This window comes from Entelurus aequoreus, linkage group LG07 (assembly GCF_033978785.1).
Source record: "Entelurus aequoreus isolate RoL-2023_Sb linkage group LG07, RoL_Eaeq_v1.1, whole genome shotgun sequence".
In the NCBI taxonomy this organism is placed as follows: domain Eukaryota; kingdom Metazoa; phylum Chordata; class Actinopteri; order Syngnathiformes; family Syngnathidae; genus Entelurus; species Entelurus aequoreus.
Genome location: NC_084737.1, coordinates 36,631,368 through 36,656,750, shown reverse-complemented (window position 1 = coordinate 36,656,750; position 25,383 = coordinate 36,631,368). Strand labels below are relative to the sequence as shown.

The window sequence follows — 25,383 nt, the reverse complement described above, 5'->3', positions numbered from 1 at the left end:
TCAAAAGATATATATATATATATATATATATATATATATATATATATATATATATATATATATATATATATATATATATATATATATATATATATATATATATATATATATATATATATATATATATATATATATATTTATATATATACTGTATATATACATTTATACATATATACAGTATATACTGTCATGGTCAAAAGTTTACATACAGTACACTTGTAATGAATATAATGTAACGGCTGTCTTGAGTTTTCAATAATTTCTACAACTTATTTTTTTGTGATAGAGTGATTGGAGCACATACTGTACTTGTTGGTCACAAAAAACATTCATGAAGTTTGGTTCTTTTATGAATTTATTATGGGTCTACTGAAAATGTGACCAAATCTGCTGGGTCAAAAGTATACGTACAGCAATGTTAATATTTGGTTACATGTCCTTTGGCAAGTTTCACTGCAATAAGGCGCTTTTAGTAGCCATCCACAAGCTTCTGGCAAGCTTCTAGTTAAATTTGTGACCACTACTCTTGACAAAATTGGTGCAGTTAAGCTAAATTTGTTGGTTTTCTGACATGGACTTGTTTCTTCAGCATTGTCCACACGTTTAAGTCAGGACTTTGGGAAGGCCATTCTAAAACCTTAATTCTAGCCTGATTTAGCCATTCCTTTACCACTTTTGACGTGTGTTTGAGGTCATTGTTCTGTTGGAACACCCAATTGCGCCCAAGACCCAACCTCCGGGCTGATGATTTTAGGTTGTCCTGAAGAATTTGGAGGTAATCCTCCTTTTTTAGTGTCCCATTTACTCTCTGTAAAGCATCAGTTCCATTGACAGCAAAACAGGCCCAGAGCATAATACTACCACCACCATGCTTGACGGTTGACATGGTGTTCCTGGGATTAAAGGCCTCACCTTTTCTCCTCCAAACATATTGCTGGGTATTGTGGTCAAACAGCTCAATTTTTGTTTCATCTGACCACATAACTTTCCTCCAGAAGCTCTTATCTTTGTCCATGTGATGTCAGATGAAACAAAAATTTTGCGTTTTTTTGTGACAAACAAGTATGTGCTCCAATCACGTACTCTATCACAAAAAAATAAGAGTTGTAGAAATGATTGGAAACTCAAGACAGCCATGACATTATGTTCTTTACAAGTGTATGTCAACTTTTGACCACCATGTGTGTGTGTGTATATATATATAACACACTATAACAAAGGATGTATCCCGTCCGTAATATTCCTATGTCCCATCACACAGTTCCTTCAATTGAAAAGTGGAGATGGGTGCAGCGAAAAAAAGGCTTTTCATCCGCTTGCCTGTCAGTCTGCACTCATGGCTGCCTTAATTACAGGCCCAGGGCTGCACTTTGCTCCTTCGTGCTCTTGAAAAAGAGTGGCGCGTCCCATTCTCACGACACCGACAAACTCGCGAACGCGCACTCGCTCGCGTCACAACGTGTATAGATGAAAGTCCGCAGCAGACAGCCGCTGTCCGACTTCCACCACTGAAGCGTCTGTGCGCGTCATCGCGGGCTGCTTGGAGGAGCTCGGAAGATGCGGGACGTCGTCCCTGTTGGGAGAAGCTCATTCAAAGTTTAGTCTTTTACAGCGTAGGGGAGGCGATGCTCCACTTGTGTTAAGTCCTCGCGGCGTGGAACCATCATGGCTGTTGACGGTAGGCGACTTGCTTCATTCATATTATATTTGACACATGTCCAGAATAATTCGCATGCACTAACTTCGCCACAAGATTATTCACGAATCAACACAATATCCAGTACATATGTGGCTCTTACAAAGGTCTCAAATCTGTTTAACTGTCAGGGAGATATTGATGAAACGTGTTTTATTATTGTGGCTGTGGTTAAATAAGGTGCACACTATTAGAAACACGATCAGAATTATGAAGTGCAGCAATAACATATGTGATACAATAACATACATGATAGAATAACATACATGATAGAATAACATACATGATAGAATAGCATACATGATACAGGTTCACATCTCTGGCAGTGTTGTTGAGTTTACAATTCAATTCATTAGATGCATAGATGTGCAGGTGTAGCTTGCCTTAAACGTTAAAAGATACCAACGATTATTGTCCTCTTTTCTGACTTATAACTGCTACAATGTTGGAATACTTGTGTTGAAAAGTGCAAAAGAGCATCAAATTATGAGCTTGCATTCTTTGTTTTTACCAGTGGACACAGTGACGTCACAGTGTGGTGGTTGTACTTATGTGGTCATTTCTAGTTCATGCTCTCTGTCAGGCCCCTCCTCTCTCTCCTGTGCCAATGCCTGGAGCCTCCAGTGTTAATCCTTCTCATGTTATGCTCTGTGCTTGCTATTTATAAAATTAATACTTTCGTGTTTTTGTCCAGGACAATTTAGACTGGACTGTTTTGTCGACATGATGAAGTATTTGTTGCGGGTGTACAGGGGAAGAAGACGGCACAGACAGGAGGGACGTCGTATTAGCTCTATTTATCTATTTATATACAAGAAATAATAATATTAATAAACAAGGGAAATTGAGTGTGACGAATCCAAAAGTGTATGGTGTGACTACGTGAGTGAATTAACTGTTGTGTGTTACCGGTAGTGTTGAACAAGAGGCGCGGAAGTTCTATAGGGGCGAGGCAGGCTCGTAGGTCCGTGAGCACAGGCAGGAAGTCGGGGCAATAGCGAGGCGTCAAAAGTCCGTGTCCAGGCGGGAGGTCGAGATCCAAGATGCAGCCAGGGAACCAGAGGGAACGCGGGGAGAAGATACACACAGCTCGTGACGTGGGAACGAAGGCATGCTGCAGAGAGGCGACAAGGAGGACACGAGACAAAAAAACATGACGGGGGAGAAAACACAGAGAGAAAAACGAATGCATAGAGCTAGACAGGTTTGGCTTACTGTACAGGACAGGTAGCTACGTTCTGGCACATGATGCAGGTTTGCCCTGGCATAAGTAGGCAGGTCTTCTCATCAGCGACAGGTGCGTAGATTGCTGGCGATTGATTGCAGCTGCTTGCTGCAGCTGGACTGGCACGCGGCGGGCGCGCTCCTGGAGGTGCGCCCTGCGCAGTGCACAAATGAATGCGCACTGACGTGTGCCCGGGCCGTGACGGTATTATTTTAATCAAATTGTGGCATGCGCACAATATCACTGGCATGCGATTGGCAGTGACATAAATGCTGTCTTTTTTTTCCATGCTGCTCCGTATTGATCTGACAGTAGGCAGGTGTACCTGATGTTGTAAGTGTAAATGGAGTTTATTTATCGACCTGTGAAGAAAGCGGTGAGATCCTCTTCAAGATATATTTACCATTGTACATTTTCCAAAGATAAATTCCAATACTTTTGGAGAGGGTGGAGGGTTTCATTTAAAATCTGGGAATGCCTTCATACACAAACTGTTTGCAAACACTCAAAAAACAGGTTAAACATGTGCCTGTCAGTTTCAATACACCACAAGGAAGTATTTTAAATGTAAATTAATATTGTCATTGTCTATAAGGAAAATTATAATTATAAACAAGCAGTGTAAATTGCTGCAGGTGAGACTGCTGTCAACTTGGAACAGATTTGTTTAATTGTCATTATGTATTGTTTTTACTATAGTATTGTATTTTGTAATCAATTATTTAAATTAGATTTTCTTTTTACTACAAATGCGCTTCGGGCCCCTTTAAGCTTTTCTAATATTTCATTCCAAAATCCTCCAAAAAAAGAAATCAATTTCATGACACCCATAGCTGCCTAATACTGTACATGACATATTATTTTTAATTTGTTCAACTTTTTTCTTTTGTTTTTTGTAAATTCATTCATCCATCCATTCATTTTTATATACTGCTTATTCTGGTGTTAGTTAAATCATTTCATGAAGTTTTGTACTGCATGGGAACTTCATAATAAATATAGACTGGTTTCCGTATTTTAATATGATATACCGTATTTTCCGCACTATAAGGCGCACCGGATTATAAGGCGCACCTTCAATAAATGGCATATTTCAAAACTTTGTTCATATATAAGACGCACCGGATTATAAGGCGCACCTATGCATCCATTAGATGGAGCTGCGCTAAAGAGAATGTCAACAAAACAGTCAGATAGGTCAGTCAAACTTTATTAATAGATTACAAACCAGCGTTCTGACAACTCTGTTCACTCCCAAAATTAATAAACAGCTGATTTACTCGTGTTACGGTAAATCAAACGTTAGTGCAATCACAATATAGTAACACTCGAAATAGTGCAGAGCAATAACAATATATAACAACAACAAACGTTGCTCAAACGTTAATGTCACACAACACAACACACAAAATAAACATGTAAAGCTCACTTTATGAAGTTATTCCTCATCCACGAATCGCTCAAATTCTTCTTCTTCAGTGTCCGAATTAAACAGTTGGGCGAATACGGCATCCAAAATGCCCGGCTCCGTCTCGTCGAAGTCGTCATTAATGGAGTCAGTGTCGCTGCTGTTGTCTAGCAGTTCAGTGACAATTCCTGCCTTCCTGAAAGTTCGGACCACAGTTGAGACTGATATATCAGCCCAGGCATTTACAATCCACTGGCAGATAGTGGCGTATGTCGTCCGGCGCTGTCTCCCTGTCTTGGTGAACGTGTGTTCGCCTTCTGTCATCCTGTGTTCTACTGCGTGACTGATCGCTTTGAGTTTAAACTCTGCGTCGTAAGCGTGTCTCTTAATAGGAGCCATTTTGGGGTCTTTACATAAACACACAAATAGAAATGAAACGTCATATATCCCAGCATGCACCGCACGCTTCTTCTTCTACGGGGGCGGCTACTTACCATAGAAGAAGAACTTCTTCTTCTACGGGGGAAAAAGAAGTTGGCGGCTGTTTACCATAGTTGCGAGACCTGAACTTTATGAAAATGAAGTTTAGGTTTGTTGTGGCTCAATATTGGTCCATATATAAGGCGCACCGGATTATAAGGCGCACTGTCAGCTTTTGACAAAATTGGAGGGTTTTATGTGCGCCTTATAGTGCGGAAAATACGGTAATTACAAACCCTGTTTCCATATGAGTTGGGAAATTGTGTTAGATGTAAATATAAACGGAATACAATGATTTGCAAATCCTTTTCAACCCATATTCAATTGAATGCACTACAAAGACAAGATATTTGATGTTCAAATTCATAAACTTTTTTTTTTTTTTTGCAAATAATAATTATCTTAGAATTTCATGGCTGCAACATGTGCCAAAGTAGTTGGAAAAGGGCATGTTCACCACTGTGTTACATGGCCTTTTCTTTTAACAACACTCAATAAACGTTTGGGAACTGAGGAGACACATTTTTTAAGCTTCTCAGGTGGAAATCTTTCCCATTCTTGCTTGATGTACAGCTTAAGTTGTTCAACAGTCCGGGGGTCTCCGTTGTGGTATTTTAGGCTTCATAATGCGCCACACATTTTCAATGGGAGACAGGTCTGGACTACAGGCAGGCCAGTCTAGTACCTGCACTCTTTTACTATGAAGCCACGTTGATGTAACACGTGGCTTGGCATTGTCTTGCTGAAATAAGCAGGGGCGTCCATGGTAACGTTGCTTGGATGGCAACATATGTTGCTCCAAAACCTGTATGTACCTTTCAGCATGAATGGCGCCTTCACAGATGTGTAAGTTACCCATGTCTTGGGCACTAATACACCCCCATACCATCACAGATGCTGGCTTTTCAACTTTGCGCCTATAACAATCCGGATGGTTCTTTTCCTCTTTGGTCCGGAGGACACAACATCCACAGTTTCCAAAAACAATGTGAAATGTGTACTCGTCAGACGACAGAACACTTTTCCACTTTGTATCAGTCCATCTTAGATTAGCTCAGGCCCAGTGAAGCCGACTGTGTTTCTGGGTGTTGTTGATAAACGGTTTTCGCCTTGCATAGGAGAGTTTTAACTTGTACTTACAGATGTATTGACCAACTGTAGTTACTGACAGTGGGTTTCTGAAGTGTTCCTGAGCCCATGTGGTGATATCCTTTACACACTGATGTCGCTTGTTGATGCAGTACAGCCTGAGGGATCGAAGGTCACGGGCTTAGCTGCTTACGTGCAGTGATTTCTCCAGATTCTCTGAACCCTTTGATGATATTACCGTAGATGGTGAAATCCCTAAATTCCTTGCAATAGCTGGTTGAGAAAGGTTTTTCTTAAACTGTTCAACAATTTGCTCACGCATTTGTTGACAAAGTGGTGACCCTCGCCCCATCCTTGTTTGTGAATGACTGAGCATTTCATGCAATCTACTTTTATACCCAATCATGGCACTCACCTGTTCCCAATTTGCCTGTTCACCTGTGGGATGTTCCAAATAAGTGTTTGATGAGCATTCCTCAACTTTATCAGTATTTATTGCCACCTTTCCCTAATTCTTTGTCACGTGTTGCTGGCATCAAATTCTAAAGTTAATGATTATTTGCAAAAAAAAAATGTTTATCAGTTTGAACATCAAATATGTTGTCTTTGTAGCATATTCAACAGAATATGGGTTGAAATTTATTTGCAAATCATTGTATTCCGTTTTTATTTACATCTAACACAATTTCCCAACTCATATGGAAACGAGGTTTGTAGTTTTAAACATGTACATTTTATGAAGACCCATGTACATGTACATATACGTGTGTTATTCATTAAGCCCTGCACCATTTTTAGTGTATGTTGTTGATCTTTCAGTACTATTTAAGCAATACTAAGGACAGCACATTTTGACAAGTGTTCCTAATTATCCACATTACCATGGAGAAGCAGCATGTTTACAACAGCAGCCTGGGGGAGAGTAGCATTGTAAAAGATGTTTTGCACGTCAGCTGTCTTGGTGAAGCTGTAATAATTTACTGGACTTTTATCCACAATGTTGGTGATTGGTGGTGCAAGTGATTGCAGGATGTATCTTTGGCAGGACATATTGAATGAAAGCAATTGTAGGATCACACATGGAAAACCAAACATACCCTTCTGTCCCTTCATAGCAACTATCCCTGTCCTCTTCAAAATCTCCTCTTTTCCATTTTAAGATATATAAAGTGTACCGCAACAAACATCATAGAAAATCCTTCCAAAATGGCACATGAATCAGTAATGAGTTCTTGTTGACTGCCAAAAGCAGCATGTTTGCTGTACTTCCACACTTTCTTTAATTAGTGACTGTTGGGGAAACCACCTGCTGTTGAGTTGGTTTGGATGTCAGCCAATACAGACCTCCTTTTAATGATGAGAAAGTAGCGTGTTGAGCAGCTACGACTTTGCACAAAGTTAAAAACATTGACGTAAAACACAACTTCCTTTAAAGGCCTACTGAAATTATTTTTTTTTATTTAAACGGGGATAGCAGATCCATTCTATGTGTCATACTTGATCATTTCGCGATATTGCCATATTTTTGCTGAAAGGATTTAGTATAGAACAACGACGATAAAGTTCGCAACTTTTGGTCGATGATAAAAAAAAGCCTTGCCTATACCGGAAGTAGCGTGACGTCACAGGAGGAAGGATTCCTCACAATTCCCCGTTGTTTACAATGGAGTGAGAGATATTTGGACCGAGAAAGCGACGATTACCCCATTAATTTGAGCGAGGATGAAAGATTCGTGGATGAGGAACGTTAGAGTGAAGGACTAGAGAGGCAGTGCAGGGTGTATCTTTTTTCGCTCTGACCGTAACTTAGGTACAGGGTCTCATTGGATTCCACACACTCTCCTTTTTCTATTGTGGATCACGGATTTGTATTTTAAACCACCTCGGATACTATATCCTCTTGAAAATGAGAGTCGAGAACGCGAAATGGACGTTCACAGTGACTTTTATCTCCACGACAATACATCGTTGACGCACTTTAGCTAACGTGATAGCATCGGGCTCAAATGCAGATAGAAACAAAATTTTAAAAAACCCTGACTGGAAGGATAGACAGAAGATCAACAATACTATTAAACCATGAACATGTAAATACACGGTTATTAATTTCCAGCTTGGCGAAGCTTAACAATTGAAGCTAACTTAGCTACAGAGCTAACGTGATAGCATCAGGCTCAAATGCAGATAGAAACAAAATTTAAAAAAAACCTGACTGTAAGGATAGACAGAAGATCAACAATACTATTAAACCATGAACATGTAAATACACGGTTAATAATTTCCAGCTTGGCGAAGCTTAACAATTGAAGCTAACTACGGAGCGGTGGCGGCCGCGGGCGTTGTAGCTTTCTATGACACCCCGGCCGCCATCGGAGTCGGCAAGAAACATATATTTCCCCAAAGTTACGTACGTGACATGCACATAGCGACACGCACGTACGGACAAGCGATCAAATGTTTGGAAGCCAAAGCTGTACTCACGGTAGTGCGTCTGCTATCCAGCTCAAACACAACACAACCTCCTGATTGTGTTGCTGTAGTCCGCTGCTAATACACCGATCGCACCTACAACTTTCTTATTTGCAGTCTCCATTGTCCATTAAACAAATTGCAAAAGATTCACCAACACAGATGTCCAGAATACTGTGGAATTGTTCGATGAAAACAGAGCAGTTTGTATGGTGACACACTGGGTACGAATACTTCCGTTGCCGTCATGACGTCACGCACATACGTCATCATACATAGACGTTTCCAACCGGAAGTTTAGCGGGAAATTTAAAATTGCACTTTATAAGTTAACCCGGCCGTATTGGCATGTGTTGCAATGTTAAGATTTCATCATTGATATATAAACTATCAGACTGCGTGGTCGGTAGTAGTGGGTTTCAGTAGGCCTTTAACCTGCCTTTAGGATGCATGTGAATGTTGCCTCATGGTTGCTATTTTTACCAGCAAGTACAAAGGTACTTCATGATAACCTCACCACACAATGACAGGGTGTGTGGCTGAACGTGTAAGATCATGCATTTACAGGTTTCTTTGTCATTCTATAGTTAAAATAGTTTTTGGCATTTCTTATCTCTGCAGCGGCGTCCAGTTTCAGTTTTTGTAGGCCAGCTGTGGAGTACAGAGCTCTGCCAGAGGACTTTGAACACCAGCTAACTCGGCGGACTGGGGGTAATCTAACCTGGCATGATGGGCGTGGGCAGAAGGCGACAGGAGGCAGAGTAAAGTTGCTACAGCAACCGGGCACTGAGCTCCACCAGGTACTGGACAACAGCACACACCTGCTCCACCCGGCTTGGACTGATATATTCATAAATTTGTATATTACATTTTGCATCGCAACACACTTACAATAACAGTTATCACATCACATTCTAGGGGTGTGGGAAAAAATCGATTTGAATTCGAATCGTGATTCTCACGTTGTGCGATTCAGAATCGATTCTCATTTTAAAAAAATCGTTTTTTTTCATTTAATTTTTTTTTTTTCATTTAATTTTTTATTTTTTAATTAATCAATCCAACAAAACAATACACAGCAATACCATAACAATGCAATCCAATTCCAAAACCAAACCCGACCCAGCAACACTCAGAACTGCAATAAACAGAGCAATTGAGAGGAGACACAAACACGACACAGAACAAACCAAAAGTAGTGAAACAAAAATTAATATTATCAACAACAGTATCAATATTAATTACAATTTCAACATAGCAGTGATTAAAAATCCCTCATTGACATTATCATTAGACATTTATAAAAAAAAAAAAGAACAAATAGTGTCACAGTGGCTTACCCTTGCATCGCATCTCATAAGCTTGACAACACACTGTGTCCAATGTTTTCACAAAGATAAAATAAGTCATATTTTTGGTTCATTTAATAGTTAAAACAAATTTACATTTTTGCAATCAGTTGATAAAACATTGTCCTTTACAATTATAAAAGCTTTTTACAAAAATCTACTACTCTGCTTGCATGTCAGCAGACTGGGGTAGATCCTGCTGAAATCCTACGTATTGAATGAATAGAGAATAGTTTTGAATCGGGAAAATATCGTTTTTGAATCGAGAATCGCGTTAAATCGAAAAAATAATAATCGTTTTGAATCGAATCGTGACCCCAAGAATCGTTATTGAATCGAATCGTGGGACACCCAAAGATTCGCAGCCCTATCACGTTTCATATTGAACAAGTCAAGGCTAAACTACATTTGTGGTGCCCTGTATAGGTTGTGCTCAAAATTATTTGGAAGACATGCTAGCTGAAAAGTATTCTGTCAAGTATTTTGTTTGTTCTTAGGTTTGGTTAGAAAGTGATCAGTAACTTTCTGTCTCAGTGCTGTGAGGTCACACATCTGTTTGGCTTCTGCCTCCTGTCTTTAAAGGGGATTTTTTCCTATCATTCACAATCTTATATGTAAAACAAGAACACATATGTTTTTATGCTGCTAACTAGTAAATAAATGCCATCAAAAGTCTGCTTAAAATAAAGCCTATAGTAGTCGCTCTATTCTCTATTCAAACATAATAAAACATCACTTACTCTACAATGTCTGCTGTTATTATGATGCCACCTGATAGAATCTTGTCACATTTCCGTTGAGATGAAGAATGACCAAGCGTCTTTTCTGTGTCTTTCTCGCCATTTCCGGGTCTAAATTGTCTGTCAAAGTGTACCAACTTGTCAGATTACGTCCTCATCTTTCTACTAATAACGTGAGAGGCATTATGATCTAGAATAAACATTCACAAGCCCTGATGCAAGGAAGCAGCTCACCAGCCAATCATGTCAACATAACCACATAAACTAGTGATCACAGCGCTGCTATGAATAGTTTGTCTGCGTTAGCGCTGATAATAACAATATCACTAATACTTGGAGTATTGTTGGCGGTTCATTGGTGGTTATTTATTGGGTTTTATGAACGGAATTGACTGGTAGGAAAAGAAGATTTCCCATTGGCTCCATTGTAAGTTGACTTTTATTACATTTATTTGAGTAAGAATGTATTTTAAAAAAATACAGCCATAGTATAAATGGGTTATTCTTGTATAGCGCTTTTCTACCTTCAAGGTACTCAAAGCGCTTTGACACTATTTCCACATTCACCCATTCACACACTGATGGAAGGAGCTCCCTTGCAAAGCCCTAACCACGACCCAAGACACTTCACTCAAGGACACAACTAGGATGGCAGAAGCTGGGGATTGAACCAGGAAACATCAGGTTGCTGGCACGGCTGCTCTACCAACCGGATATTTTGGACTGGTAGTAGTCGATCCCCAGCGATCGTTCTGCCACACAATACCTCAATGCTAACGAGGGGAAATTACACTTCAACGACTGTCGTTGGCTTTGACAGTTAGGATTGCTCATTTGCATCAAAACAGTTTTTTTTTCTCACTACGATAGGGCGAAACCATCCTTGCCCAAGCACACCATCCTGGTTTTTGAGTATAAATATTTGGGGTTTTGGCACAGGCCGCGGGACTAGATATGACCAATCTAAGTCTGTGAGCACGAATTGATGAAGTCTACTCGGATGAGCGGCGAAACGTCTTCTAAGAAAAACCAAACAGTCCAGTTGCGATCGATTGAATGCCCTGAGAGGATAACAAGTATAATAGTGAGGATATTTGTTTTTGTTTTTGAACACACTTAGCAAAGTTACATTAAGGAACATCACATGTTTACACTTGCACAAATCAAAGAAAACTAGACTGACAAACAAACAAAACCTAATTGTACTTACAGCTTTAATTAAAATTATTTATGAAGTAGACCGGAACTGTTTTAATAAATAAAACAATCCGTTGATAAATATTATAGAACTTATTAAGGAAGTTAATCTTACACAACTCACAATTCAATTCGATTCCGATTCTTGGGGTGACGATTTGATCGACCGATTCAACACGATTCCTGATTCAAACCGAATCTCGCAATATACTATTTAGTATATAAATGATAACACCTTTTCAAAGCACATTAAAGGTTACAAATGCACCTAATTTGGAAGACGTATACGCGTATAGAAAGTACACGTGATGACGACCTAAAAACATATTTTTAAAAAATCAATTCTTGAATATTTTTAATCGATTTAAAATCGTAATGAATAAGCATCACAATTCGGATGTGAATAAAAAAATTTCAGCACCTCTCATACTGTAGCTATCATTTTGCATAGGGCGTGGAAGGGAAATCTCTCAGGCAAATGTGTCCGGTCTGGATTGCAAATGGCCGCTTTGTTAACACAGCATATAAGCAGTTTTTTCCCCCATGGGGCTCCATCTCCGAAATGGCACTGGTTGTGTAGTATTCTGCATAACATAATTGCTGTTTAAGCAAAAATATATTTTGTAAGAATTTTTAATTAAAAAAAAGACTTATACGAAGATTTCAGTTCCTAAGAGAGTTGTAAACAGATGTTCATTCAGCTGCTGTTCTGCTCCCTTTTTAAGTCGAACATTTCAATCCATTATCTGATGCTGTATTGTTTCCTCACACAATCGGTGTCGGCAGAGACTGGCCTCATTTAAAGCCTGTGGTTACAAGTCATGCAGTCCCACTTTTGTCTTCACCCCATTGAATGGCTCTTCAATTATCAGCTCCTGCTAAAACTTCAAACTGGGCCGGGCTGATAACAGTTTTATACCATGCATTGTTCGCTCCCTTGAATCCGATCGGATGCACATTTTCTACAGTGGTCTGTTTACCTTTGTTTGGAAGATGAACTATAGTGCATACTGCTCAATTTTCACTTCTTCACCTTCCATTCAGTTCCACCGTTTGCACCTCTTAAGCCAACACTTAACATAAACATACTTAACGTAAATATGCCTGCATAGGAGAGATCCTGTAAGAACCTCTCTGTGATGAAGTGCACAGTTGAAAAACAACTTGTAACGACATGTCTCCCAAAACTATTTTGTCATTTCAAACATTTTCTTGTAAACATTAACTGTGTTACAGAACATATGTCTCTCCTCTGAGCTGATCATTTGGACTGTGCATTCTATCAATTGTTATGCTGTTATAATAGTTTAACTATTGAATTTCAAAGTAAAGGTTATGTATTAAATAATTAAAGCAACACACAATACGGACAGCACCAGTGCTCATTCATGCTAGCAGTGTGGGACTTCAAAAAGTGTCTATACCTCGTCAAGAAGTGAGAAATAGTAAATCAATCAAAAAGAAAGGGAGTGTGGGGGGGAAGCAACTAGCTGAGAAATGGATAGAATGACCAAGTGAAACTAAAGGAGTAGAAAACAGCTCTCTGTGGCAGGAAGGTTGTTTGTGAAATGTCAGTCAAAAAAAATGCATTTGATTGTGTCCATTTTCTGCTGCCTTCCACGTTTTAGAACATTAAAAACTCCCATGTGTTTGAAATGTAGGACAAACCCAATAATGTGTGAATCTCCATCTGGATATGTAATAGTTTCTCTACCCTTCAATTTGAAGATGAAACTAATGTATAAAGTGAATGGTGAAACACAAAATGGTGGAACCAATTGAGCCTTATTCAATGAAAAATAATTATCTAATTTAATCCTACTGGCATGATCAAGGTCCATTTTAAAATTGGGCTTCATGTGCTTTTTATGCCATGCTCATACCAACCTACACTCTCTTCATTGGGTTCTGCACTCACTGATCCTCCTTATATATCCCATTCCTTTAAAGTGCCAGTAGAGTGGAAAAACATGTTGACTTTATATGCTTAATTGTGTTTCAATGTATCCATTAAACCATATCCAATTGTATTTACAATCCGCAAAGTATGTGAAAATACCGTCTAAACACCATACAATGCCACAAATTCAGTCAGCCATTTTGAATATTCCGGTCCGAATACCTTTGACTATTTACCGTGATTGACGTCACTGGAGGAACGCTTCTGCACTTTGGTATCAGATCAGTCAAACTGGAAACACGTACAAATTAGAAAGATATGTGCTGTCTATCATTCACATTCTCTATATAAGACATGTTGCGTTGACCAGCATTCCTCCAATGGGGAATTAAAATTGCTAGTCTCTCCCAGATTCTTTTTATGGCAATAAGCTGATGTTTATATTCAATCAACAGGCAGCAGTTGGTATTTTGTGGTTTATTCTCCAAGCTTAGAGGACAAACCTGAGACCAACCCAGCACCCAAGCGTTCCCTAGCCCGGTCCAGATCGGTCTACCAAAACCCCGGAACTCCTGTCTACTTCCTCCTTCTCCTGTCCCCCCACCTGCTGTTTCCCCAGTCTAGCTGTGCTCCTTATCTTAGGAATGTAATGGCAGTCTCAACAAAGACAGCGCTCTACCTCTCTACTCAAGGACACTCGAATGCAAGCACTTTGTACCACACGAGACATTAGCTGATGAAAATATGACTATAGGAGTTTAGAAAGAAGTAACACTTAAATATGGATATGATTCTGATCTGCTTCCAACAAGTCCCCCTTTTGTCATGACGCGGAGTCGAACCCACGTTTCCTCTGCAGCTGGAGCTGCAGGCACTTCTGTTAACCCCTCTGCTGGCAGCACACTCAGACACACCTCTGCTCGCGCTGAGCACAACACGCCCACACAGCAACAAGCCTGCAAGCAATCAGTCATCAGAGCACCTGGACCTGACGAGGGGGAGCGGCATAAAGACCAGCGGACCCAAGGAACCTTTGCCAGAACGTCGCTAACCTTCCAGTAAGCATCACGTCTGGCATTCCTTTCCCAGTGATTTCCTCGTCCATGTTTTGCTCTCTCTCTCCGTGTTTTCCCCCTGGTTCATGCCCTTTTGTATTTCCACAGTGACTCTCCTGACCTCCGTGATCGTGCCTTGTCACTCGACACCCATCCGAATTTCTAACTGCCCTCCTCGATCCACGACCTCCCTGCTCGGACCTAGACCACGCTGCCCTGCTCTTGCCCACGACCACTTGCCTGTCCACGAACTGCCTCTTCACCCTTTTCCCCTTGGATAACGACGAAAGATACAACCAACATTTACAGACAACAACCCTTGGTAACATTTACATTATTAATTTTACACATAGTCAACACTCACTCACTTTGAGTAGCATACACACGCTACGTATTCATCAAAGGTTTCAAATAAACCTTGTAAACCTCAGTCCTGCCTTGGTTGTCGCCTCCTTCCCTTCTCTGATACATAACACCTTTAAGATCTTCTAATAAGATCTTTATTACTTGTACAAAACTTATAAAGCACGCCCCACATTAAAGTAGGTGCTGTTTTTTTTCTTTAAGCAAGCTAGCAATAAAACAACAGCTTATTTACATGGGAGATAGATGGAGGGAGTCCACGTCAATGTCGTCATGGTCAGGGAAGTAAACCAACAATTCTCGAAAGTCTTAAAGTTACCACTTTGCTAGACCCCCTTTAGTGACACTTAGCCCAAGGGGCGATAAAGCAACCGCATGAGGCTATGATGGCCAAAAAAACTCTGAATGGAGACCAAGACAGACTTAATTAGGTCAGTCCACCTGCCTAATGTGTCCCTAGACAGGGCCTGGAGGCCCTTTAAGGCCCTCTGAACTGAGCCATCGGGGGCAGTGTTGTTAGGAATGAAGGTACAGCATTGGTCACCAAACATTGCACACACTCCTTCTTCCTTGGCTAGGATGCGGTCAAGGGCTATGCGGATCTGAACGGCCCTGAGGGAGGTCGGGGCAAGTTGTTCAGCAAGTCCCTCAACGGCGTCAGGAGTCAGGTTGGTTAGTCTCAACGGCGGCGGGGAGTTAGAGAGGCCGCTGAAACAGGAGTTCCAAGGGGTGTTAATTTGGTGAGTGGGGTCACCAGTCTAACCATAGCACAAAGCCCAACGGCTGACGTCGGCATTCTAATGTACAATCTGTGCTTCCCACAACACCAGAATAAGTCAGCTCGTGCCCAAGGGCCTATCCTACAGCCATCTATCAGTGTGGTGCACCAGTAACGGTTGATGTCACCCAATTTGTTGGGGGACGAAGAGGGTCCTGTAATTTGAAAACGCGTGTAATTCAGCTTTTGGGCCACAAAGGGAAGAAGTCGGGTGGCATTGTCAACAGAAGGGTACACATGTCAGTCAACTTAAAAGGGGCGGGGTAAGTGTGGGAAAAGGGACGTCCAGCGGAAGAAGCAACACAGTCACCCAGGTTTTGGCATCCACCTGAGCCACAGGTTGTCTGCACCCGCTCCTAAGGTCAAAGGTCAAAGTTACCAGGCCTTCGGTGGTGATGTCATTAGCACGCACAGATGTGAGCCTTTGAAACACCACCGAGGTGGGGTGGTACTTTAGGTGCTACAGAGGGTGTAGAGGTAGTTAACGCCCTCTCAAGGACATTCATTTTAATAATTCCTTTAGCGTCTGTATCAGTCAGGTCAAGCCCCAAAACAACATAAAAGAGACGATGGGCACAACTTACCAGAGTATGTTGTCTGCATCCGACACCAATGGTTCAGGGTTGAGTCGTAACAAATATAGAGGTTATTACCACGGTAATAGCTATTGTGTCCCCCGTAATTAATCACACTGCACAGGTCAAAAATAAGTCTTGCTATCCCCTTTGACCCAGTCTATTTAAAGTCCGCTGTATGTTCTTAGACACTTGTCAGTCACTGTCGTCAGGAAGGATGAACTGAGACACAAAGACAGTAGAACACGCCCAAGCACCAGTCCGTCAGGGAACACTACCGGGTGTAACATCCTGCCTTTCGTCTATCAATATCAGAGTAATTTAGGTAACAAAAAGGGGATAAACATCAAACTTTTCACTTAATGTAACGACACAGATAGTTATGCTGCAAACAAGCAAGAAAAACTAAGAAACATTTAGCATACTGGATTGGTCTCACACAAGGATATACAATATAGAAGTTGAAAAGAGTAATGTAGGTAGAAAATCTCTCTCGTCTCCTGGGCTGAGGGGCAGATGTTGTGGCGATGTCAGCAATGACATCCCCTGGTGATCTGTCAGGTTCTTCAGCTGTAGTGCAGAGGGAGAGGTGGTACCAGGTGTCTCCTCCACCAGCCAGTCGAAGGGCGTGGGACGTCCGTTCCACGACCTTGAAGGGACCAGTCCACCTGAGCTCCGTCCACTTGCGTTTGATGACCTTGATCTTGACCCTCTCAGCGGGCGGAAGGGAATCTGTACAGAAGAACTGGCACACAAATTCTGCAATTTTTTGTGTAAAATACCATTTTGGTTTTACGCTGAGTCCTCCTTCCATGGTGGGCTGCTGGTCCTGTGAATGGCTGACCTGTATGCAGCTCATAGGGTGAAAAACTCAAAGGGCAGTAAAACAGTTTTATTCACGGACCTTCGAATGATCATTAACGCTAATTGCAACATGTCAATCCAATTAAATTTGGTCTGTGCACAGATTTTAGCCAATTAGTTTTTGATGTTCTGGTCCATCCTTTCAACCTTACCTTGGGACTGAGGATGGTACCCCAAACCTGTGTTCTAGTCCGAAAGCCTTTTCGACCAAGGCTAAGTGAGTATTTTTTTAAATGGTTGCCGTTGTCTGACCTAATCTTTTTGGGGAAACCATGTCGGGGTACTAGGTCATTCACAAGTCATTTAATTACTGATATTGCATCCTCTTTTGAGGTTGTTGTTGCTTCCGGCCAACCACTGTGATTGTCAACACAAGTCAGTACGTACCTTTTCCCTTGTACCGTATTGATCATATCAGTGAAATCAAAGACTATACATGGTTCACCCTCACCTCCTCCATATTCTAAATTTGATCTACTAAACTACTATCGATGTGTAAAATCGTTATTTTCAAATTAAAATTAGTTATAACTTCTTACCCACGGTAAAAACGTTAAAACTATGGAATGTGTCAGAGTCTGATTATTGTCGATTTTGTTCCAAGGAGTCTGTTTCCACCCTCACTCACCCCCTTCTGTTTCTGAAAAAAGGACTGTGTTAGTCATACTATCACTTTCAGAAACATCTAAGAAAAAGGTCAGCTAATAGTCAAGTAGCGGAGGACAGGTCATGTTTGAAGTCAATGATTGTCTCTTTAGCTTCTATGGTCCACTGGGGGGTGTTGTTAGGGTAGGGGACCCCTTAGCAATATCACAAATAACTCAAACTCAACTAAACCCTAACTTTTATGTAACTTATTCAATATGGTGAAAGTAACAAATATGCTTATATTTATATTGTCACCAATACTAGAAAAATACTACCCTTGTGGCGAATGCTTTAGCAATTGTATTTTTAAATTTTACCACACCTGGTGGCCCCAATAATTCATTAAGTCAAGCTCATGTTGTAGAAAGCTGAATGATGCAGACACGTTTATTACTGAATACTTTCTATCAGACTTCTGTCTTGACGACTATGTGTATGTAATGAGCAACTTATTACTGAATACTTTCTATCAGACTTCTGTCTTGACGACTATGTGTATGTAATGAGCAACTATAATTCTTTGATATGCTTAAATGTGTAATGTGTCGTTTTAGCTCAGCTGTTGTGTAGCTGCTAGCTCCTCGTAGCCTACAGGTGTCTAAAGTGCAGCCCATAGTTATGTGTTTAACATAACCATGGGCTAAACCTAAACAATTGAAAATGTGGTATTTGGGTGTCGGTGTAATGTTTGGCAGCTACGCCGTGTCTTATCATTGGACCTAAGTTCTTTGGGTTTTGTAGGCGAGACAGAGAGCAAGGGAACAATGTGGGACACTATTGTGTCCATCTTATACCATGCTAGCTGTTGCAAAGATAGGTCAACATGAGCAGCCACACCTTGAGTTCCAACATATATAAATAATCATAACATATGGCGAGTCGGGTGGCAGAACACACGGAAGCATCTCAGCCAGCTAGGGTTTTCACTGTTAGAGCAGTTGGATGTCAGCCATTCCTGTTGTTTCAGGCTGTGGTATGAGCTCATGGAGGAGTCTTGGTAGTGGTGTCGCAGCTGGGTGGTTGAGCCGTCAGGTAACACCAGGAATGTTCCTTCTTTGCGATTTGAATGTCAGGGTACAGTCTGTAAAGGAGGTCCAGCAATCTGAACCGGAAGTGGTTTGGTGACAGGTAACCTTCTTGTGACCCCAGCAAAGCCTTCGACCTTTAAAGAGGAAGCACACAGTTTTTTTGGTACCTCTGCATTCAGAATCGAATGGGTGGCTGATAAAATTGTCCGTTGACACTCATGTCCAGCAGGGGTCCTGTCGGTACTTCCTGCTGCGGCTCCTGATGTGGGCGTCCTCTTACACGCCTTCGTGTTCGTTTGTTGGCACGACGGAACCTTTCCTGTTCGGAAATGTTCGGACAGTCACGACTCCAGTGACCAGGCTGGTCACAGCCGAAACAGTGTCTACCCCAGACTGGCTTCGAAGCATCGTGTTGTCCACCACCCGAGTCCAACCGCACGTCTGTTGAGGATTATTTCCTCCACCTGTTGGAACTCAAAAGCAAGGTCACCCACTGCTGAATATACCCTAGCTGATCTTTGACCTTTTGGTTCTTTTAACCTTTTATCTTCAGCGATCTGTAATTTAAGTAGTCGTTTCCTTGTTGCTCTGTCATTAACCATATTTTGCATGGCATGAATAAAATGTCCATGCCATATGTTGGTTTTGGCACCGTGTATATCAGGGTTAACTTTGTCCAAAGTGTTTGGCGAAAGGTTCCCTCCCGGAGGTACAGGTGGGAAAGCAAGGTCAACAATGGCTTGCATGCATGCATCGTCAAGAGACTTATATTGTAGTATGTCCAAAGTGTTAATGTCATGTGTCAAAAATGTCTGCCGGAGAAAATGGTCAGACGTGTACAAGGGGTTAATTTTCGGAGGCAGGATTAATCTTAGAGGGGGCGTGTTAATACCTCCTTCTCTTGTCACTGGAGTAGGGGGCGGTGGCCTAGTCAAAGTCTGGGCGGGTCGTTTGAATTGTTTTGCGCATGCGCGGCAGACAAAAAAACAATCAGTCCATTCTGTGGTATTTGTCTCATTAATCATCGGTTCTTTTGCTGCATTTCGTTTTTCCACGTAATCCCCGCTTACTTTTATCATACGCCAAACTCTTAAATTCTCGAGCACCAACCTTGCTCCTTTTACTCTATCTCTGCGCGTTCCATTTTCACCAGCGCACACACACACACACAAGCACTCAGCAGCACACACACACACGCACACGCTAGCACTCCCGCACACACACACACACGAGCATGCGTAAGCACTCCCGCACACACACACTCACACTCAGCAGCACACTCTCTGCGTTTCACTTTACCATAAAACTTCCAGTTACTTTATTTTTTATTTTTTTTATTTTATTTTACCAGACGTTTGAGTTCACGACTTTTCGAGTATTGTAAACTCCCGCTTAACCCTTTCAAGGAACGTTCTCCTTTTTTTTCTTTCTTTTTTTCTCTACCTGCTAGTTCCATTGTCGACAACCGTCCATTCAATTGATCATTACACAGTAATGATTAATCACATTTTTCCCCGACCGCCATCGCATTCCTATCCGTCACACTTGTTCATGTCAAACCCCGTGGTCATTGTGTCTCTCATGCCCCATCCGTAACCCGAGAATGTATTTCTCGTATTTTTCATAAGGACTTTAACCTTGAACTCTATTAGGGGTGACCAAATCCCCAGGGCGAACCACACCACTATTTGCTTACTCGTCAGTGAAGCAGCCCGTCACGGTAATCTTTATCGTATTATTAATAAGGACTCCAACCTCAGAATTAAAAATACGAACGGACTTTAACCAACAACTTTACCGTATTCTTCAGAAGGACTTTAACCTTGCGAATTTAATATACGGACGGACTTTAACCAACAACTTTATCGTATTATTAATAAGGACTCCAACCTCAGAATTAAAAATACGAACGGACTTTAACCAAGAACTTTACCGTATTCTTCAGAAGGACTTTAACCTTGCAAATTTAATATACGGACGGACTTTAACCAAGAACTTTATCAGGCACAGATGAAAGATTCAAGACACAATGACATGAGTTGACCACTATGTACAACTATTATGTAAAATGGCGGACAGGGCAAAAATGCAATCAATTTGTCAAAATCACCACTCTGTGCCTGGGATTACAAAACAGTGTTTGACTTACAGACTTCAGGACAGACTCCTAACGCAGATTTTATCTAAAAAGAAAGGTTCTGCTTACCTTGAATTGGCCAATTGAGTCTGTCCAGAAGATTGCAAGAAGTCATCAATCAACAGCGTGCCATCCCGGACGAGCCCCCAAATTGTTGCGTTGACCAGCATTCCTCCAATGGGGAATTAAAATTGCTAGTCTCTCCCAGATTCTTTTTATGGCAATAAGCTGATGTTTATATTCAATCAACAGGCAGCAGTTGGTATTTTGTGGTTTATTCTCCAAGCTTAGAGGACAAACCTGAGACCAACCCAGCACCCAAGCGTTCCCTAGCCCGGTCCAGATCGGTCTACCAAAACCCAGGAACTCCTGTCTACTTCCTCCTTCTCCTGTCCCCCCCACCTGCTGTTTCCCCAGTCTAGCTGTGCTCCTTATCTTAGGAATGTAATGGCAGTCTCAACAAAGACAGCGCTCTACCTCTCTACTCAAGGACACTCGAATGCAAGCACTTTATACCACACGAGACATTAGCTGATGAAAATATGACTATAGGAGTTTAGAAAGAAGTAACACTTAAATATGGATATGATTCTGATCTGCTTCCAACAGACATGAACACATGTTTTTCTTGTTTTATGCATTGAAAGTCGTAAATAACTAAACAAAAAGTCAGCTAACAATGGAGTCTATCAAGGCTCTCTATTTTGCCCACAAAATTCTCTAAATAACCATCTAAAAACCCGCAAACAATAATGATAATAATGATAAATACTCCATTTACTTACCGTGACCTGAATATTAACCAAATATTAGTGATGTTGTTATTATAAGCACTAACGCAGACAAAGTCTTTTTAGCATTGATAACCAAGCGCTAACTATAGTTTATGCTGCACTGGACTCAAGGAGAGACTTTAATGTAATTATAAAATGAAACTGAAGATGACAGTAATGCAACGTATATGGATGCAAACTGCCGTAAAACTGTAATGAAGAAGAAGCTTATGCAGCACAGCAGCATCGATGGTTTGCTGCTGCATCGCGTCTCTGCTCGTCAAAGTTATTCTAGATTATAAATCATGCCTCTCATCTGGAGAATAGGAGGATTTAGCTATAAATCTAGAAATTGTTCATGTGTGAAATTTAATTTATACCCGGGGATGGAGAAAAACACACTACAACAGAATCAGAAGCAACTTTTTTTCTTTAACTCTTCTTGGGGATTAAAATGTATTCTTCATCTAAACGGGACTTTATGGACATCCTATCAGTCGTCCTCACAGTAAGAGCAGACATTGTACAGAAAGTGATAGTTTTATTATGTATGTAGTTTGTATTTCTTGTTTAGCTCGTAGCAATACTGCTACATGATGCTTAGTGTTTCACTATTGATTGATTGATTGAAACTTTTATTAGTAGATTGCACAGTACAGTACATATTCCGTACAATTGACCACTAAATGGTAACACCCAAATAAGTTTTTTCAACTTGTTTAAGTCCACGTTAATCAATTCATGCTACAAATATATACAAATATATACTAAAGCTGGATCTGTTTAGCAGAGCTTCTAAAACTTGTAGATCACCCTCCTTATATTCAGAATAAAAAATATAAGGCTCTGGACCATCATTTGTCCCAAAGTAGTCGCTTTTGTCTCCCGAAAAATCTGCATGATTTGCATTTTTGTTGGTAGGGACGGGATCTGCATTTCCTACCTCTACGTCACGCGATCATGTGACTGGCTTCCTTATTATCTCTCAAAATGGCTCGGGAATCTCTGTGAGATTGATACTATTTTGATCATATCTATTTACTCACAAACTTAGTAAGTCTTTTGGTGTCATACATCAGATATATATACGATAATCACTTCAATATAGAGGCAACTTGTTTTTCAACTCTACTGGTACTTTAAAGCAGTGGGGACTGGCCAAATTTGGCCCATCGTGTCATTTTGTTTGTCCCACCAAAGTGTGCCTTCCGAAATGTAATACATGTATATCTTTCATGTTCACAATCATTGATGGCATGTCCACAAGGTTAACTAGATGCCATCTAGCAAACATAACGATCTCTGATACCTTAATTTCGGTATGGAGGGAAATTCAAATGATGGAAAAAAAGAGGACCTAAAATGGAACCTTGAGGAACACTAGATTAAAGTTTTTTTTACGAGTATAACCAAAGAAATTGAACAGATGACTACTGACTGCATCTGAAGTAAACAAGCTACAGCAACACTTTAGTTATATAAATCGCATTATGAAAAAATAATGTAATTGCCAAAATGGAGAGGACTTAAAAGGGGTGCCTTGAGAAACGCCTCAGTTATGTAAATCACAAGTTCGGACCGCAGTGTTTTATGTTAGCAAGGTTAAAATGTAAATGCAAGGATCCGCCAATGTGTTTACTGTGGTCCAAGTTCCTCTATACATCAGAAGCATGATGTGTGTTTAGGAATTTGCTGCAAGAATATTTGTCTCCCAAGTTTTGAACTGAATTCGCAAGTTGAATAACCATGGTAAAGAAACTGCACATACGGTCTCAATCAATTCTGCAAGCTTTAATGAGGCTGATCAGGCTCAAACATATGTGTGTGAATGTGGTGGTAAACTGTGCCTGTTTGTCTGGTTGCTACCAAAGGTTCAAGCATACAATTATCATAGCATTTTTCTGACAAGTAGCAATTTTCTTGTGCTCACACATGATGAGTATGCAGAAGGGTCTGATCATTAAAAAGCAAAATGGCATGAGTTTAAACGTCAGCTATAACAGTTGCAACTTTGTACTATACTTAGTCAATCTGCCATCACTTCATAGAAACCACACACTAATTACTGACAGTGTAGCTCCTAGATATTTAACAATAAAGTTTTAGCAGTTTGCTGCAGATTTAGTGACGTACTGTGTGTATATATACGCAGATGATGCAATTTATTTTGACCGCACATGCTCCTTTACCTTAATCGTTGTGGGTTGCTATACGGTCAGTGATCAGACCAATGCATACATAGGTGCAAAGATGGGTTTGCTCACTGGTAAATGTCATGTCAAAATACACCTAGACGGTACTTTAGATAAAACCGTTACCAAGTTTTAAACAAGTAATTGACCAGAATTCAATTAAAACATTTAAAAAATATCCCTGTATGACATTCTGACAATAAAATTGTGTTGGTGTCCAAATATTGTTTAAATTACTTTAAATTATGGAAGCGAGTAATAACTTGTGTTTAATCATGATTAATACAAATTTGAAAGTGCAATAATCAGATTTTTAAAAATGATAATTTGCCAGCACAAATCTTTTCTAATGTCTGTTTATCTGCAGTATCGTTGCAGTGACAATTACAGCATATACAACACTAGCCCGACACAGCCAAGCTTAATCCGACCCGTGGTCATGTGGACACAGCAAGATGTTTGTAAATGGCTGAAGAAGCACTGTCCACACAACTATCTAACCTACGTAGAGGCCTTCTCCCATCATGCGATCACAGGTACTCACTCTATTTAAATGCAAATTATATCATTAGGTGGAAACTAATTACTAGCCATTGCAACTTTCAGGCCGGGCGCTGCTGCGTCTGAATGGTAACAAGTTACAAAGGATGGGACTGGTGCAAGAAACGCTGAGACAGGAGCTGCTGCAGCAAGTTCTTCAGCTGCAGGTGCAGGAGGAAGGACGCAACCTGCAGCTGCTCAGCAGAGGAGAAAGTCAGTGACTATTACACCAGTGTCCAACTTTAAATCAAACAATCAAACTTTCTGTGTGAAAGACCCTCACATCAGCTACAGTATGGCTAAAGCAAAGTGCTGGACAAACAGTGCAGGAAAAACATAGCATAAAGTGTGTTGTTGCTGTTGGTGTTGAATGATTAAACATTATCATTACATTCAGATTTGTCAGGAACAGGAAACAGACAAGGGTGAACTCTCAGAATAATGATGTTTTTTGTAACTTCAGGGTTTACGGAAATACCAATAAAACACAATTGCATACGTCATGTTGTTTCTTCTGCCCTCTGCTGGTGTAAATATTGCTAACATATACATTGTCTTTTTCAGGGTCCTTCGAAAAGCGATCGTAAGCACACAGAAATGTTTGAAGTGTTTTTGACCCTGAAAGACATTGTGAGAGTTGAATTAAACCCATCAGGTCTCCTTGCTGGACAGTATGAAAAAGCATCATGATAACAATCCCTTCTGTCAACTCAATAATCACCTATGCAGTGATATATTGTCATATTGTTTCTTATTTATACCTTTTCATTTATGTAAACAGTGCCAAAACTCATAAATAAATAAAAACGTCAATAAACGCCGACCAGATTCGTGTGTGATTGAAAATGAGTTTCGGGTGACTACATACGGTAAACTA

The 25,383-nt window shown here is 40.6% G+C and overlaps 1 protein-coding gene across 1 annotated transcript; it reads left to right on the top strand.

The window, feature by feature from the left end:
* Positions 1-1,447: 1,447 nt before the first annotated feature.
* samd10a (sterile alpha motif domain containing 10a) lies at positions 1,448-25,287 on the top strand. Its single transcript, XM_062052061.1, has 5 exons — positions 1,448-1,678; positions 8,989-9,167; positions 24,334-24,502; positions 24,573-24,719; positions 25,071-25,287. Exons 1-5 carry the CDS (start codon positions 1,666-1,668, stop codon positions 25,091-25,093), a joined length of 531 nt encoding a protein of 176 aa, XP_061908045.1. The 5' UTR covers positions 1,448-1,665; the 3' UTR covers positions 25,094-25,287.
* Positions 25,288-25,383: the final 96 nt, after the last annotated feature.